The sequence below is a fragment of the Heterocephalus glaber genome, unplaced genomic scaffold, assembly GCF_053883595.1.
Source record: "Heterocephalus glaber isolate CG9 unplaced genomic scaffold, H.glaber_assembly_v1.0 deba00000331, whole genome shotgun sequence".
Lineage (NCBI taxonomy): Eukaryota > Metazoa > Chordata > Mammalia > Rodentia > Bathyergidae > Heterocephalus > Heterocephalus glaber.
Window position 1 is genome coordinate 32,751,212 of NW_028258142.1, and position 11,441 is coordinate 32,762,652.

An 11,441-nucleotide genomic window follows, 5' to 3' on the forward strand; every position below is an offset into this window, starting at 1 on the left:
TGATTTTTGTGTGTTGACCTTGTATTCAGCTACTTTACTGAATTTGGTTATTAAGTCTAGGAGACTTTTGGTGGAGTTCTTGGGGTCTTTGATATAGAGTATCATGTCATCTGCACGTAATGGCAATTTGACTTTTTCCTTTCCTATCTTTATTCCTTTTCTTTCTTTCTCTTGTCTAATTGCTGTGGCTAATGTTTCCAAAACTATATTGAACAGGAGTGGTGATAGTGGACATCCTTGTCTTGTTCCTGATTTTAGTGTGAAGGATTTCATTTTTTGATCATTTAGTATTACATTGACAGCCAGAATTATTTTAAAAGCCTAGAGCTGTCAGCCTGTGACCAGTTAGAGGAGGAAGGTACCCTGCACACACTACCACTTACAAACTCCTGCTGCATTTGCTTATGCATGGATTGATGAGATGATAAAGCCATCTTATTTTTGTTGCAGAAATTTCCAGAATTGAAATTCAAATACGTGGAAGAGGAGCAGCCTGAGGAGTTTTTCATCCCATACGTCTGGTCTCTGGTCTACAACTCAGCAGTAGGCCTGTACTGGAACCCACAGGACATCCAGCTGTTCACAATGGATTCCGACTGAGGCAGGATGCACTCCTACCTGCCCCCCAGATTAACAGCCCTGCTAGTCATTTTATTCAGGGGAACAGAGGCAGACAGATTACCTGGTCTGTCTTCTGTCAGCATCACATGAGTGTGTTCCCCTCGCATACTTTGATTTGGAGAATTGGTGCCATTTGGCCATAGATCACTCAGTTTAGATTGTAGTACAGGGAGGGGGTGTGCACAATAATAATAAATGTAAAAATATGCTGTTCAACATGAAATTTTATTTCTAAACCAAAAATCTAGAGCTTTTCCAGGATCTCAATGCATTAGGCACATGACACCTGAATAGTACTACTAATTTTAAATTTTTTATTTTGGTTGTGTGTGTGTGTGTATGTGTGTGTGTGTCTCTGTGTGTGTGTGTGTGTGTGTGTGTGTGCGCACCTGTCTCTCAGTAACCCACAGTTTCATAAACACTATACCCGGACAGCATGACACTAACTTTTCATCTTTCCCTCAGAGAAGGAAAAAGGCTGCTTTTCTGAGGATTTGGCCTCTTGAGTCGTAGCTGGAATTCTGGAGCCCAAAACAAATTAAGTTAAACATCTGCATTAACCATTGAGAAAAGAAAAGCTTAATTTTGAAAGCAATCTTTTCCTTCAACCGGCTAGTAGGATCAAAAGAGACTAATTTATTGATATTGTATTCTATATGAGATGAAAAATGTGTTTTTCTGTTTCTTATTTTTTAACTTTATATTTTTTATTAGTACATATTTGTCATGCATATTATTCATATTCATCATAGGGAATTTGGGCCTGTACATAATACATCTTTATTCTTCTATTTTTCTCCCATTCTCCTAACCTCTCTTCAACCCTTCTTCTCTTCCCCATTTATAGAAGCTTTGTTTCTGTTTTTTTCCTTCTATTCTTTTTTCCCCTTCCTTTCCATCTCCCTCCTTCATCCCTTATTCCTACTTTCATTTGAACATGTTTTTCCTGTATCCCAGTATCTGACCTTCATTATGCTCCTCATTTACTCTTTGAGTTTATCACACAAGAGAAACAATGTGATATTTAAACTATGTGTCGAATTTATTTCACTTTCATGTCCAATTTATTTCATTTGTGTGTCCATTTTCCTACAAATGACTCAACTTTATCCTTCTTTATGGTAGAGTTGTACTCCATTGTGTGTAAATACCACATTCTCTTTATCCATTCATCTGTTGATGGGCATATGGGCTGTTTTCAAGACTTAGCTATTATAAATTATGCTGCTATAAACATGAGTATGTATATGACACTTTTAAATCTTTCAGGAAGATACCAGAAGGGGAATAGCTGGATCAAATGGAACCTCTAGTTTTAGTTTATTGAGGAATCTCCATTCTGATTTCCATAGCAGTTATACAGTTTACACTCCCACCAACAATGGAAAAGGGTTCCTTTTTTCCCACAGCCTTACCATCATTTGTTGTTGGTTGATTTCTTAATGATAGTCATTCTTTCTGGAGTACATGGAATCTCAGTCTTGTTTTAATTTGCATTTTTCAAATGACCAGAGCATTTTTTCATATATTTACTTGCTGTTGGTACTTCTTCATCTGAGAAATGTCTATTCCTTTCAGATCCCCAGTTTTGGATTGGGTCTTTAAATTTGGAGCATCTGGGGTTTTTTTAGTTCTTTATATATTCTAGATATTAATCCTTTGTCTGAGGAGTGACTGGTAAAAATTTTTTCCTATTCTGTGGGTTGTCTCTTCTCTCTGTTGGTGATTTCCTTTGCTGTGCAAAAGCTTTTTGATTTGATGTGTTCCCAGTTGTTGGTTCTTTGTGATATTTCCTGTGCAATTGGGGTTTTGTTCATAAAGTCTTTCCCTACACCTATGTCTTCCAGTGTTTTACCTATCGTATCTTCCAGCAGATTTAGTGTTTCTGTTTTAATATTTAAATGTTGGATCCATTTCAACTTTAGTTTAGTGCATGGAGAGAGACATGGGTCTGGGTTCAATTTTAGGCATGTTGAAAGCCAGTTTTCCCAGCACCTTTTATTAAAGAGGATATCTTTCCTCCAGTGAAGGTGTTTGGCCCCTGTGTCAAAGATAAGGTAGCTGTGGGTGCTTGGAATTGTTTCTGCATTGTCAGTTCCCTTCCACGGATCCTCAGATCTGTTAATGTTTGTTTGTTTGTTTGTTTGACAGTATCATGCCATTATTATCACAGTAGCTTTGTAGTATAAACTTCAAATTGGGGATTGTGATGCCCCCTACCTTGCCTTTGTTGCCCATAATTGCTTTTGCTATTCTAGATCTCTTCTAGTTCCATATGATTTTTTTTTTTAGTACTGGGGATCAAACTCAGGACCTGATGCTTTCAAGGCAGGCGGTGGTACCACTGAGCTAAATCCCCAGCCCATTAGCATTATTTTATCCAGTTCTATGAGGTATGCTATTGGTATTTTGATTGGGATTGCATTAAATCATATAACAGTTTTGAAAGTATGGCCATTTTTACTATATTGGTTCTGCCTATCCAAGAATGAGATATCTTTCCATTTTCTGATATCCTCTTTGATTTCCTTTTTCAGAGTAGTTTTCTTTCTTTCTTTCTTTTTTTTTTTTTTTTTTGGTACCAGGGATTGAACTCGGGTCCTTGCGCTCTTGAGGCAGACACCAGAAACACTGAGCTAAATCCCCAGCCCCATACAGTAGTTTTCAATGTGTGGGTTTTTCATTTCCTTTGTTAGATTGATTCCTAAGTATTTCATTTTTCTTGATGCTATTGTGAAAGGTGTGGTTTCCCTAATTTCTTTCTCAGTGAGTTTGTTATTTGCATAAAGGAATGCTGTTGATTTGTGAGTATTGACTTTGTATCCTGCTGTTCTGCCAAATTTGGTTATTTTAGAAGTCTGGTGATGGAGTTTTTGGGGTCATCAGCAAATAATGATAATTTAACTTCTTCCTTTCCTATCCATATTTCTTTCTCTTGTCTAATTGCTCTGGCTAAAGTTTCCAGAACTATATTGAACAGGAGTAGTGATAGTAGGCATCCTTATCTTGTTCCTGATTTTAAAGTTAAAGCTTTCAGTTTTTGACCATTTATTATGATATTGGCTATTGGTTTGTCATAGATGCCTTTTACCAGATTGAAATAGAGACCTATTCCAGTTTGCTGAAGGGTTTTTATCAAGAATGAGTGTTGGGGGCCGGGGATTTAGCTCAGTGGTTCTGCTGCCTGCCTTGAAACTGCAAGGTCCCGAGTTTGATCCCCCCCCCCCAAAAAAAAGAATGAGTGTTGGACTTTGTCAGATGCTTTTTTTCCATACATTGAGATGATCATGTGGTTTTTGTCCTTGGTTCCGTTAATGTGGTGTATTACATTTATTGATTTGCATATGTTGAACCATCCCTGCATCCCAGGGATGAATTCTACTTCATCATGGTGTATAATCTTTTTGATGATTTCCTGCATTTTGTTTGCCACTATCTTATTGAGGATTTTTGCATCTGTGTTCACTAAGGAGATTGGCCTTTGTTCTGTTTTTTGGCTGGATCCTTCTCTGGTTTTGTTATCAGGGTAATGCTTGCTTGCAGGAATGAGTTTGGAAGTATTACTTCCCTTTCAATTTCATTAAAGAGTTTGAGGAGTAGTGGCATTAAATCTTCTCTAAAGTTCTTGTAGAATTCAGCAGTAAATCTGTCAGGACCTGGGTTTTTCTTTATTGGTAGTTTTTTTATTCTTCAGTTTCATTGACTGACACTGGCTTATTTAGAATTTTTGTATCTTTCTTGATTCAGTGTTGGTAATTCATATTGTATCTCAGAATCTGTCCATTTCTTCTGAATTTTCCCTTACTGGAGTATAGGTTCTCAAAGTAGGTATTGATGTTTTTCTGGACTGCTGCATGGTTTGTTGTGATTTTATGCTTTTCATTCCTAATTGCATGGATTTGAGTCTTTTCTTTTTTTGATGAGGTTGGCTAAGGGTTTGTCTATTTCATTTAATCTTTCAAAGAACCAACTCTTCAATACATTGATTTTTTGTTTTTCTTAGTCTCGGTTGCATTAATTTCTGCTCTGATCTTTATAATTTCCTCCCTCATACACACTTTTCGTTTAACTTGCTCTTCTTTTTCTAGATGCTTAAGGTTCAACGTTGGTTTATTTATTTGAGCTCACTCTGATTTTCTGATGTAGGAATTCACTGCAGTATATTTCTCTCATAGGATTGCCTTCATTCCAGTATACCATATTGGTGTTATCATTTAATTGTAGACACTAATTTCTTCTTTAATCTGTGACCCAGTGGTTGTTCAAGAGGGTGTTATTTAATTTCCATGTGTTTATGTAGTTTTCGTGCTTTCTTTTTCCATTGATTTTCAATTTCATTGCACAATGATCTAATAATATACATGGGATAATTTCAATTCCTTTGGATTTACTTAAGCATGTTCTGTAAGCTAATATGTGGTCTGCTTTGGAGAAAGTCCTGTGTGCTCCTGAGAAGAATATATATTCTGTTGTTGTTGGGTGGAATACTCTGTGGATATCTACGTCCATTTGTTCAAAGGTTTGATTCAGCTCTGACATTTCTTTGTGATTTTTTTTGTCTAGTTGATCTGTCTGTTTGTGACAGTGGGGTATTGAGGTCCCCCACAATTGTTTTAGTGCTTAATCTGATTTTTCATATCTATCAGTGTTTGTTTTATATAGTTGGGTACAGAGGTATTTGGTGCATATATATTTATGATTGTTATCTCTTCCTCTTGGATTGTTCCCTTAACAAGTATGCAGTGAACTTCTTTGTCTCTTCTAATCAGTCTTGGCTTGAAATCCACTGTATCTCCAAATAGAATAGCTACCCCTGCTTTTTTCCAGGTTCCTGTCACATAGAGTATTGTTTTCTATCCTTTGACTTTCAGTCTGTGAATTTCTTTTTCAGCTAAATATGTTTCTGGTATGCAGCATATTGTTGGATCTTGTTTCTTGGTCCATTCTGCCAATCTGTTTCTTTTGATTAGTGAATTGAGACCATTTGCATTGGTGGTTACAGCATATATATTAACTTATCCTTGTCATGTTACTTTCCTGTTACTGGTTCCCTTTCTTTTCCTTCTGTTTAATTGCTTGCCTTGCCTAGTAGATTCATTCCCTTTGGATTCTTGAAATTGTTGTCTTCATTGTCTTTTTCTAAAATATCCTTCAGAACCTTCTGGAGTGCTGGTTTGGTGTTCATGAATTTCTTCAGGTATTCTTTATCATGGAAGTATATTATTTTTCCATCAATTTTGAGAGATAATTTTCTGAGGTACATTAGTGTGTGTTGAAGGTTGTTTTCTTTTAGGGCTTGAAGTACTTCAGGCTCTCCTTGATTTAAGGGTTTAAATTGAGAAGTCTGCTGTGGTTTTTGCTTCTACATGATTTGTGTCTTTTCTCTAACAGCTTTTAGTGTTCTGTTCTTGTGTTGAATTTCTGGAATCTTGACTATTACATGCCTTGGTGTAATTTTTTGCAGATCATGACTATTTGGAGTTCTGTATGCCTCACTTTTCTGTATCTCAAATTCTTTCTCTATGCCTAGAAAGTTTTCTGCTATTACTTCTGTGAATGGGTTTTTTAATGCCCTTTGTTCTATCTTATTCTTCATTGATTCCAATTAATATTATATTAGTCATCTTTGCATCATCTGGCAACTATTGGATTGATTTTTTTCATGACCCCTTGCTATTTTTAAGAAGTCTTTTATTTGATGAGCACCAATCACAACCCTGTCTTCTAGATCTGATATTCTGACTTCACATTTGTTCACTCTGCTGTGTATACTTACAGTAGAATTTTTAATCTCTTGGATTTTTATTTGAGTCTGTTTTATGGAATCCATTTCTTTTCTGTGTTGGGCATTCATGGTTCCCTTGTCTTTTCTAAGCTCCTCTATTTTTTTTTTAATCTGTGTCTACTCTAGATTTACTAATCATTCCTTTCATTATGGTCATCATCATCTCTTTTTTTTTGGTACTGGGGATTGAACTCAGGACCTTGCACTTGCAAGGAAGGCGGCAACACCACTGAGCTAAATCTCCGGCCCATCATCTCTTTAACTATCGATTTTGTTTTTGTCCAGAGACTTACTGATCTGTTTTGTTACTTCTCCTGCTACCATTTCATGAAATTCAGCTGGATAGCTTTTGATTTCTTCCTCCTCAATGACTCCTTGATTTGCCTTAGGTAAGTTGGGGATTATGGGTTGCATTGTCCATGTTTTCTCATTTTCTGTTTTGTGTGTGTGTGTATGTGTGTATGTGTGTGTGTGTGTGTTTTCTAAGTTGAGGCTTGTAAATCACTTACAGTAGGTAGCCTTGTTACTAGTATCAAGACCTGTTTAGGAAATGACTACTTTTCAGAAATATCTTCTAGTCATAGCTGGCTTTTGAGTCTGTCCCAGGATCCTGCCTCTTTATTTTATTATGAATGAAAAGTTGCTGCCTGTTTGGTCTAGCACCCAGTTCTTTGGTACTGGACTAGCACCCAGTTCTTTGATACTGGACTATGGTATTGTTTTTGACCCCCAAACAATTTAAGTATTGACATAAAAGGAAGATCAGTTGATCACAACAACTATGTCACCTTGGCTAAAGTAGTACAGTGAGTAATAACAGTACCATCAAGCACAGACCAGAAAATAACAAACTGTGATAACTACTATTTTGTCACCTTTAACCTAGGTACAAGGTTATTACAGTGGTGCCTCAGTTCATGAACTCCATTCTTCCCTCCATGATTCTGGTCACAAACCAAACAGGATAAGAACTGAATCAAATTTCTGTATATTGAACCTAACCATAGTATTGGATTCAATTTTCATCCTGCTCAGTTTGCAACCAGAATTGTGGAAAAAATCAAGTTTGTGAACCAAGGTACCACTGTCAAAAGCTAAGACAGAAAATTGTATACAGTAAATGTCCACTCAACAGAGAAAATTTACATTAAGGGGAGAAAATTTTAAAGGGATAAGAGGAAAAATAGAGAAATAAAAGAAGTGAAAGAGGTTAGAAACAAGGCTGGAGGACAATGGAAGATTATCCAGGCCTTGGGAAACTAGTGAAGAAGACAGAAGGGGAAGAAAGAAGAAACAAAAACAAGAACAAAGCAAAACAAACTAAAAACAATGTTCACACAAAAAAACATAAACAATTTTTTAAATGAACAGGATTTTTTAAAAGCCCACAATTTTAAAAAGCCCACAAGGGAAAAGAAAAAAAGAAATCTTTCTGTGATTTCAAGCCTGTGGTTATCTTCTAAAGTCTACTCTTTTGTGGTAGTGTCCAATTCAGGGCACAGCTCTGTTCTCACTGGTAGACTAAGGAGGCAGTCAGAGCCCAGATCTGTGCTGGATAATCCTAGGAATCCTGCAGTAGGATGAGGGTTGGGTGCCAGTTCTGGTACTTTCAAGTCCACAGATGTTTAGGCTGATCTAGGCCTCTGCTTGTGGGGTTGGGGCCTGAGTCATTTAGCTTATAATACTCTGGGTGTCTCCTGCTGACCTGACCACAGCTCCCTGACCCTAGACATCTCCCACAGTTGTCCCTTACCTAGTTACTGAGTTTTTAATGCTGGAAGCCCTGAGATGAAGCCAATCCACAGTGGTTCTGGGTCCCAGGTTCAGTTGGCCCCTCCCTAAAATGATGTCCAACCAAGCACTATCTTCAGGAGATACTGCAGTGGCTTGGACCGAAATCAACTCACCAGCTGTTTTAGTGAACAGCATCCACTGCTGTGTTTCACTGGTGCATTTCTATCAGGAGGCCTTTGGAGTCACCTGTTTTCACTATGCCTCTGTAGATTTGCTCCTCCCCTCATGCCATGAACCAGGAGAGGAGGTGAAGATTGCCCCTTCCTTTTTCTGCATTGAGATCTGTCTTAGTTACCTTTCTTGTTGCTAAGGAAAAATACCCAATACCCAAAGTTAAGGAAAGAGTTATTGTAGCTCACAGTTTGTAGAGGTTTCAGTTCATAATTGGCTGGCTCCAAGGCAGAGTGGCATGGCAGAAGAGAAACAGTTCATGGCGGGCATAGGGCAGAAGGCAGCAAGCAGCAAAGTAGGGAAGAAGCAAGTGATGACAACAGCCCTCCTTCCTATATCCAGGCTACCCACCCTTGGGGCTGGTAGCATTAACACCCAGGTGGGCCTTCCCATTATTCACACTCAGAACTATACCAAACCAATCAGTGAACTAATTTAGTAATCATACACCCTTAACCTCTGCATCACACACTCTGGATCCAGTCACCTCTGAAAAGCCCCACCTATGACAGTATGAGGCTTTGGAGGAACATCTAGACAAAAGCCAAAAACAGTCTGTCTCTTCACTTTCTCTGTGGACTCCAGTTTTCTCTTCAGATCCCTCCTGGGTCCCAAGGATCCACCTCACTTCTTTTCATCCCCACCTTGCTAAAGTTTCTGGATTCCAAATCTAGGAGAGGTCAACTTGCTGCTTACTGCTCCACCATCTTCCCAAAGTCTGTTTCTGATTTTTAAAACATATTTTGGAGCCTATGAGACCCCTGTGTTTGGTCCCTGAGCTAGAAGAAGGAGGGATGTGCCGAACAGCAAAACAGGCACCAAGGGCCCGTCGAGTCACATGCTGTGTCCAAGCCAGTCCCTGCCCAGTCTGGAGAAGGAGCCTAGTTCTGTTCTCAAAGAGACAGGTATCTTCCAGTTTTCTGCTTAGCACATAATCCAAGTGTCACTCCATCAGGACCAGACTCTTCATCTGTCCTAGGGCCTGGGGCTGAGTCATTTTGGTTCATCACATCCTCAGCCACACCATGTGCTATAAAGGTAAAACCCTGTTAGCACCTCAGTGCACATTTATGTGGTTTACACACACAAGAAGCCATCAAAGGATCCTTTCCTGCAGGTTCTGCTGGGCTGAGTGGACAGATGGTGTCCTTGTCCTCATCTGAATGGGGTGAAATGGAAAGTCCTGAGGCTGGTGAGTTAGGGAGGAAGCAAGTGTGGCTGTCCTGCCACAGCCTCAGTGCTTGTCCTGTCAGCCCCTGCCTGTGCCCCCAGGAATGGCTGGGGACACCCATCCTGTGGCTCATGGGGGATCACAAGTACAGGACCTCCCCCTGTAGCATTATAGCTCAGCAAGACCTCAGTCCAGCTTCAGGGCATGTGATCTGAAGGTGAGATGATTTGATTATCATTTCAGTAACAGTTGTGCATATTTCCTTTAATTTGTTTCCTTTTTCTTTAAAAGAAAAAATCTTGGGGCCAGGGATTTATTTAGCTCAGTGGTTTCACCGCCTGCTGTGCAAGCACAAGGACCCAAGTTTGATCCCCGGTACCAAAAAAATAAATAAATAAAATTTTAAAAAAAATCTTAAGGGTCATATGAAACACTCAAGTGTCTGGTTACAACCATGGGCTTGTCCTCTGAGTCTGCAGGCTGAGCAGTGCCATGGGACAGTCAGTGGGCTGCAGGACTCTCAGTTCTTGTTACGAGAGGAAATTCAGTTCCCAAAAGCCCAGTCATCATGATGAGAGCAAATGCCCAAGGAAGCCATAACTGAGGTTGGGCTCTTCCTCAGGCCCCTCGCTCCCTGTGTGTCCCAGGCCAGCACTCCTGCTCCTCACACAAACAAGTGCTCACTGGCCTAAAAGCTCTGCTGGCGCAGCAGCCTCCCAGGGGCCTGGCAGAAGCTCCTGCCACTTACCCGGCTCAGGATGGAAGCCCTTCCTGTGTCACTGCCTCAGCTCTGCAGAGCCACCAGAGTTTCTTATCTTTGTGAAAGATCTGTCACATGGCAAGTGAAGTGATAAGCTTGAATTATGCTTGCATTAATTTAGAGTTTTAATTTGCTTAGAAATCTTTTTGTTTTATACATGAAAATGAAGCAACAGGATCTTGTGTTCAGGTGAAAATTAAATCTGATTTTACCCAAGATATGAAGCCATTATTCCAGTGTGCCATTGTATTGCAGTGTACTAAAGGGTTCTGGGTTCTGTCACAATATTTTTTTTTTTTTGGTACCAGGGGTCGAACTTGGGACCTTCTGCTTGCAAGGTAGGTGGCGGCACCACTGAGCTAAATCCCCAGCCCCACAGTATTTATTTTTAAAAGAATGTGCCCCTTCCAATAGCATCTTTCCTATCAAGAGTTCAAGGTGTTTTGCTTTCTGCTTCAGAATTCTAACACTGGATCCCACAGCTACCCATCAGGGCTGGTGTCATGAAACATGAACAGCCTTATGCAGGGCTGCACAGTTCAGCAGTGCAGACAAAACAGCTCAAGGACAAAGGGAAGGAAAGAAGAGAAGGTTTCCAGAGATGAAGCATAGAAAACACACTCCACACACAGTTCTCTTGGGGAGGAAATCACCGGAGCTGGAAGAGTGAAAGAAGAAGCAGAAGCAGCATTGGGCAGATGCTCCTTGACTCCCAAGAGCTGGTTGAGGAACATCCAAGCGAAATGTTCAGAGGTAGGAAAGATACTTGTGCACACTAGAATCTTAATATATCATTCTTTAGGCAACATAGTGTCCTACAGACTTTGGGGAGCCAAGGTTTTACATTAGGCCTTCAAGCTCTCTGCAACCTTTAATTAGAGTTTTGGCGCTGACTGATACCTCCTAGGCTGGTGTTTGCAAGGTCAGCCCTGTGGGTCTCTCCCTGCTCCACTAGGTACACTGCTTGCCATCTGTAGTTGCCACTTGATATCAACACTGATCCTTGGGCCTTGTAACTCCAAAGTCAGGGCTACTCCAGTGTCCCACATCACATCCTGGAGCCAAGGAGGTCAGGGTTCTGTTCTCTAATGAAGAACTAAGTTTGCTATCAATATGAAAAACTAAGTAGATAGCACACA

At 39.7% G+C, this 11,441-nt stretch overlaps 1 protein-coding gene across 6 annotated transcripts in view; it reads left to right on the forward strand.

Annotated features, from left to right (window-relative positions):
• Positions 1 to 10,518, forward strand: part of Dym (dymeclin) — a 424,183-nt gene extending 413,665 nt beyond the window's left edge. For all 6 annotated transcript variants that reach the window (XM_087189093.1, XM_021236606.2, XM_013075940.3 and 3 more), the window contains one exon: positions 451 to 10,518. Coding sequence is in view for 3 of the 6 variants with exons in the window: in XM_013075940.3 (XP_012931394.1) it covers positions 451 to 600 (150 nt within the window). In the remaining 3 variants the exon portion in view is untranslated. The remainder of the gene's footprint in view (positions 1 to 450) is intronic.
• Positions 10,519 to 11,441: the final 923 nt, after the last annotated feature.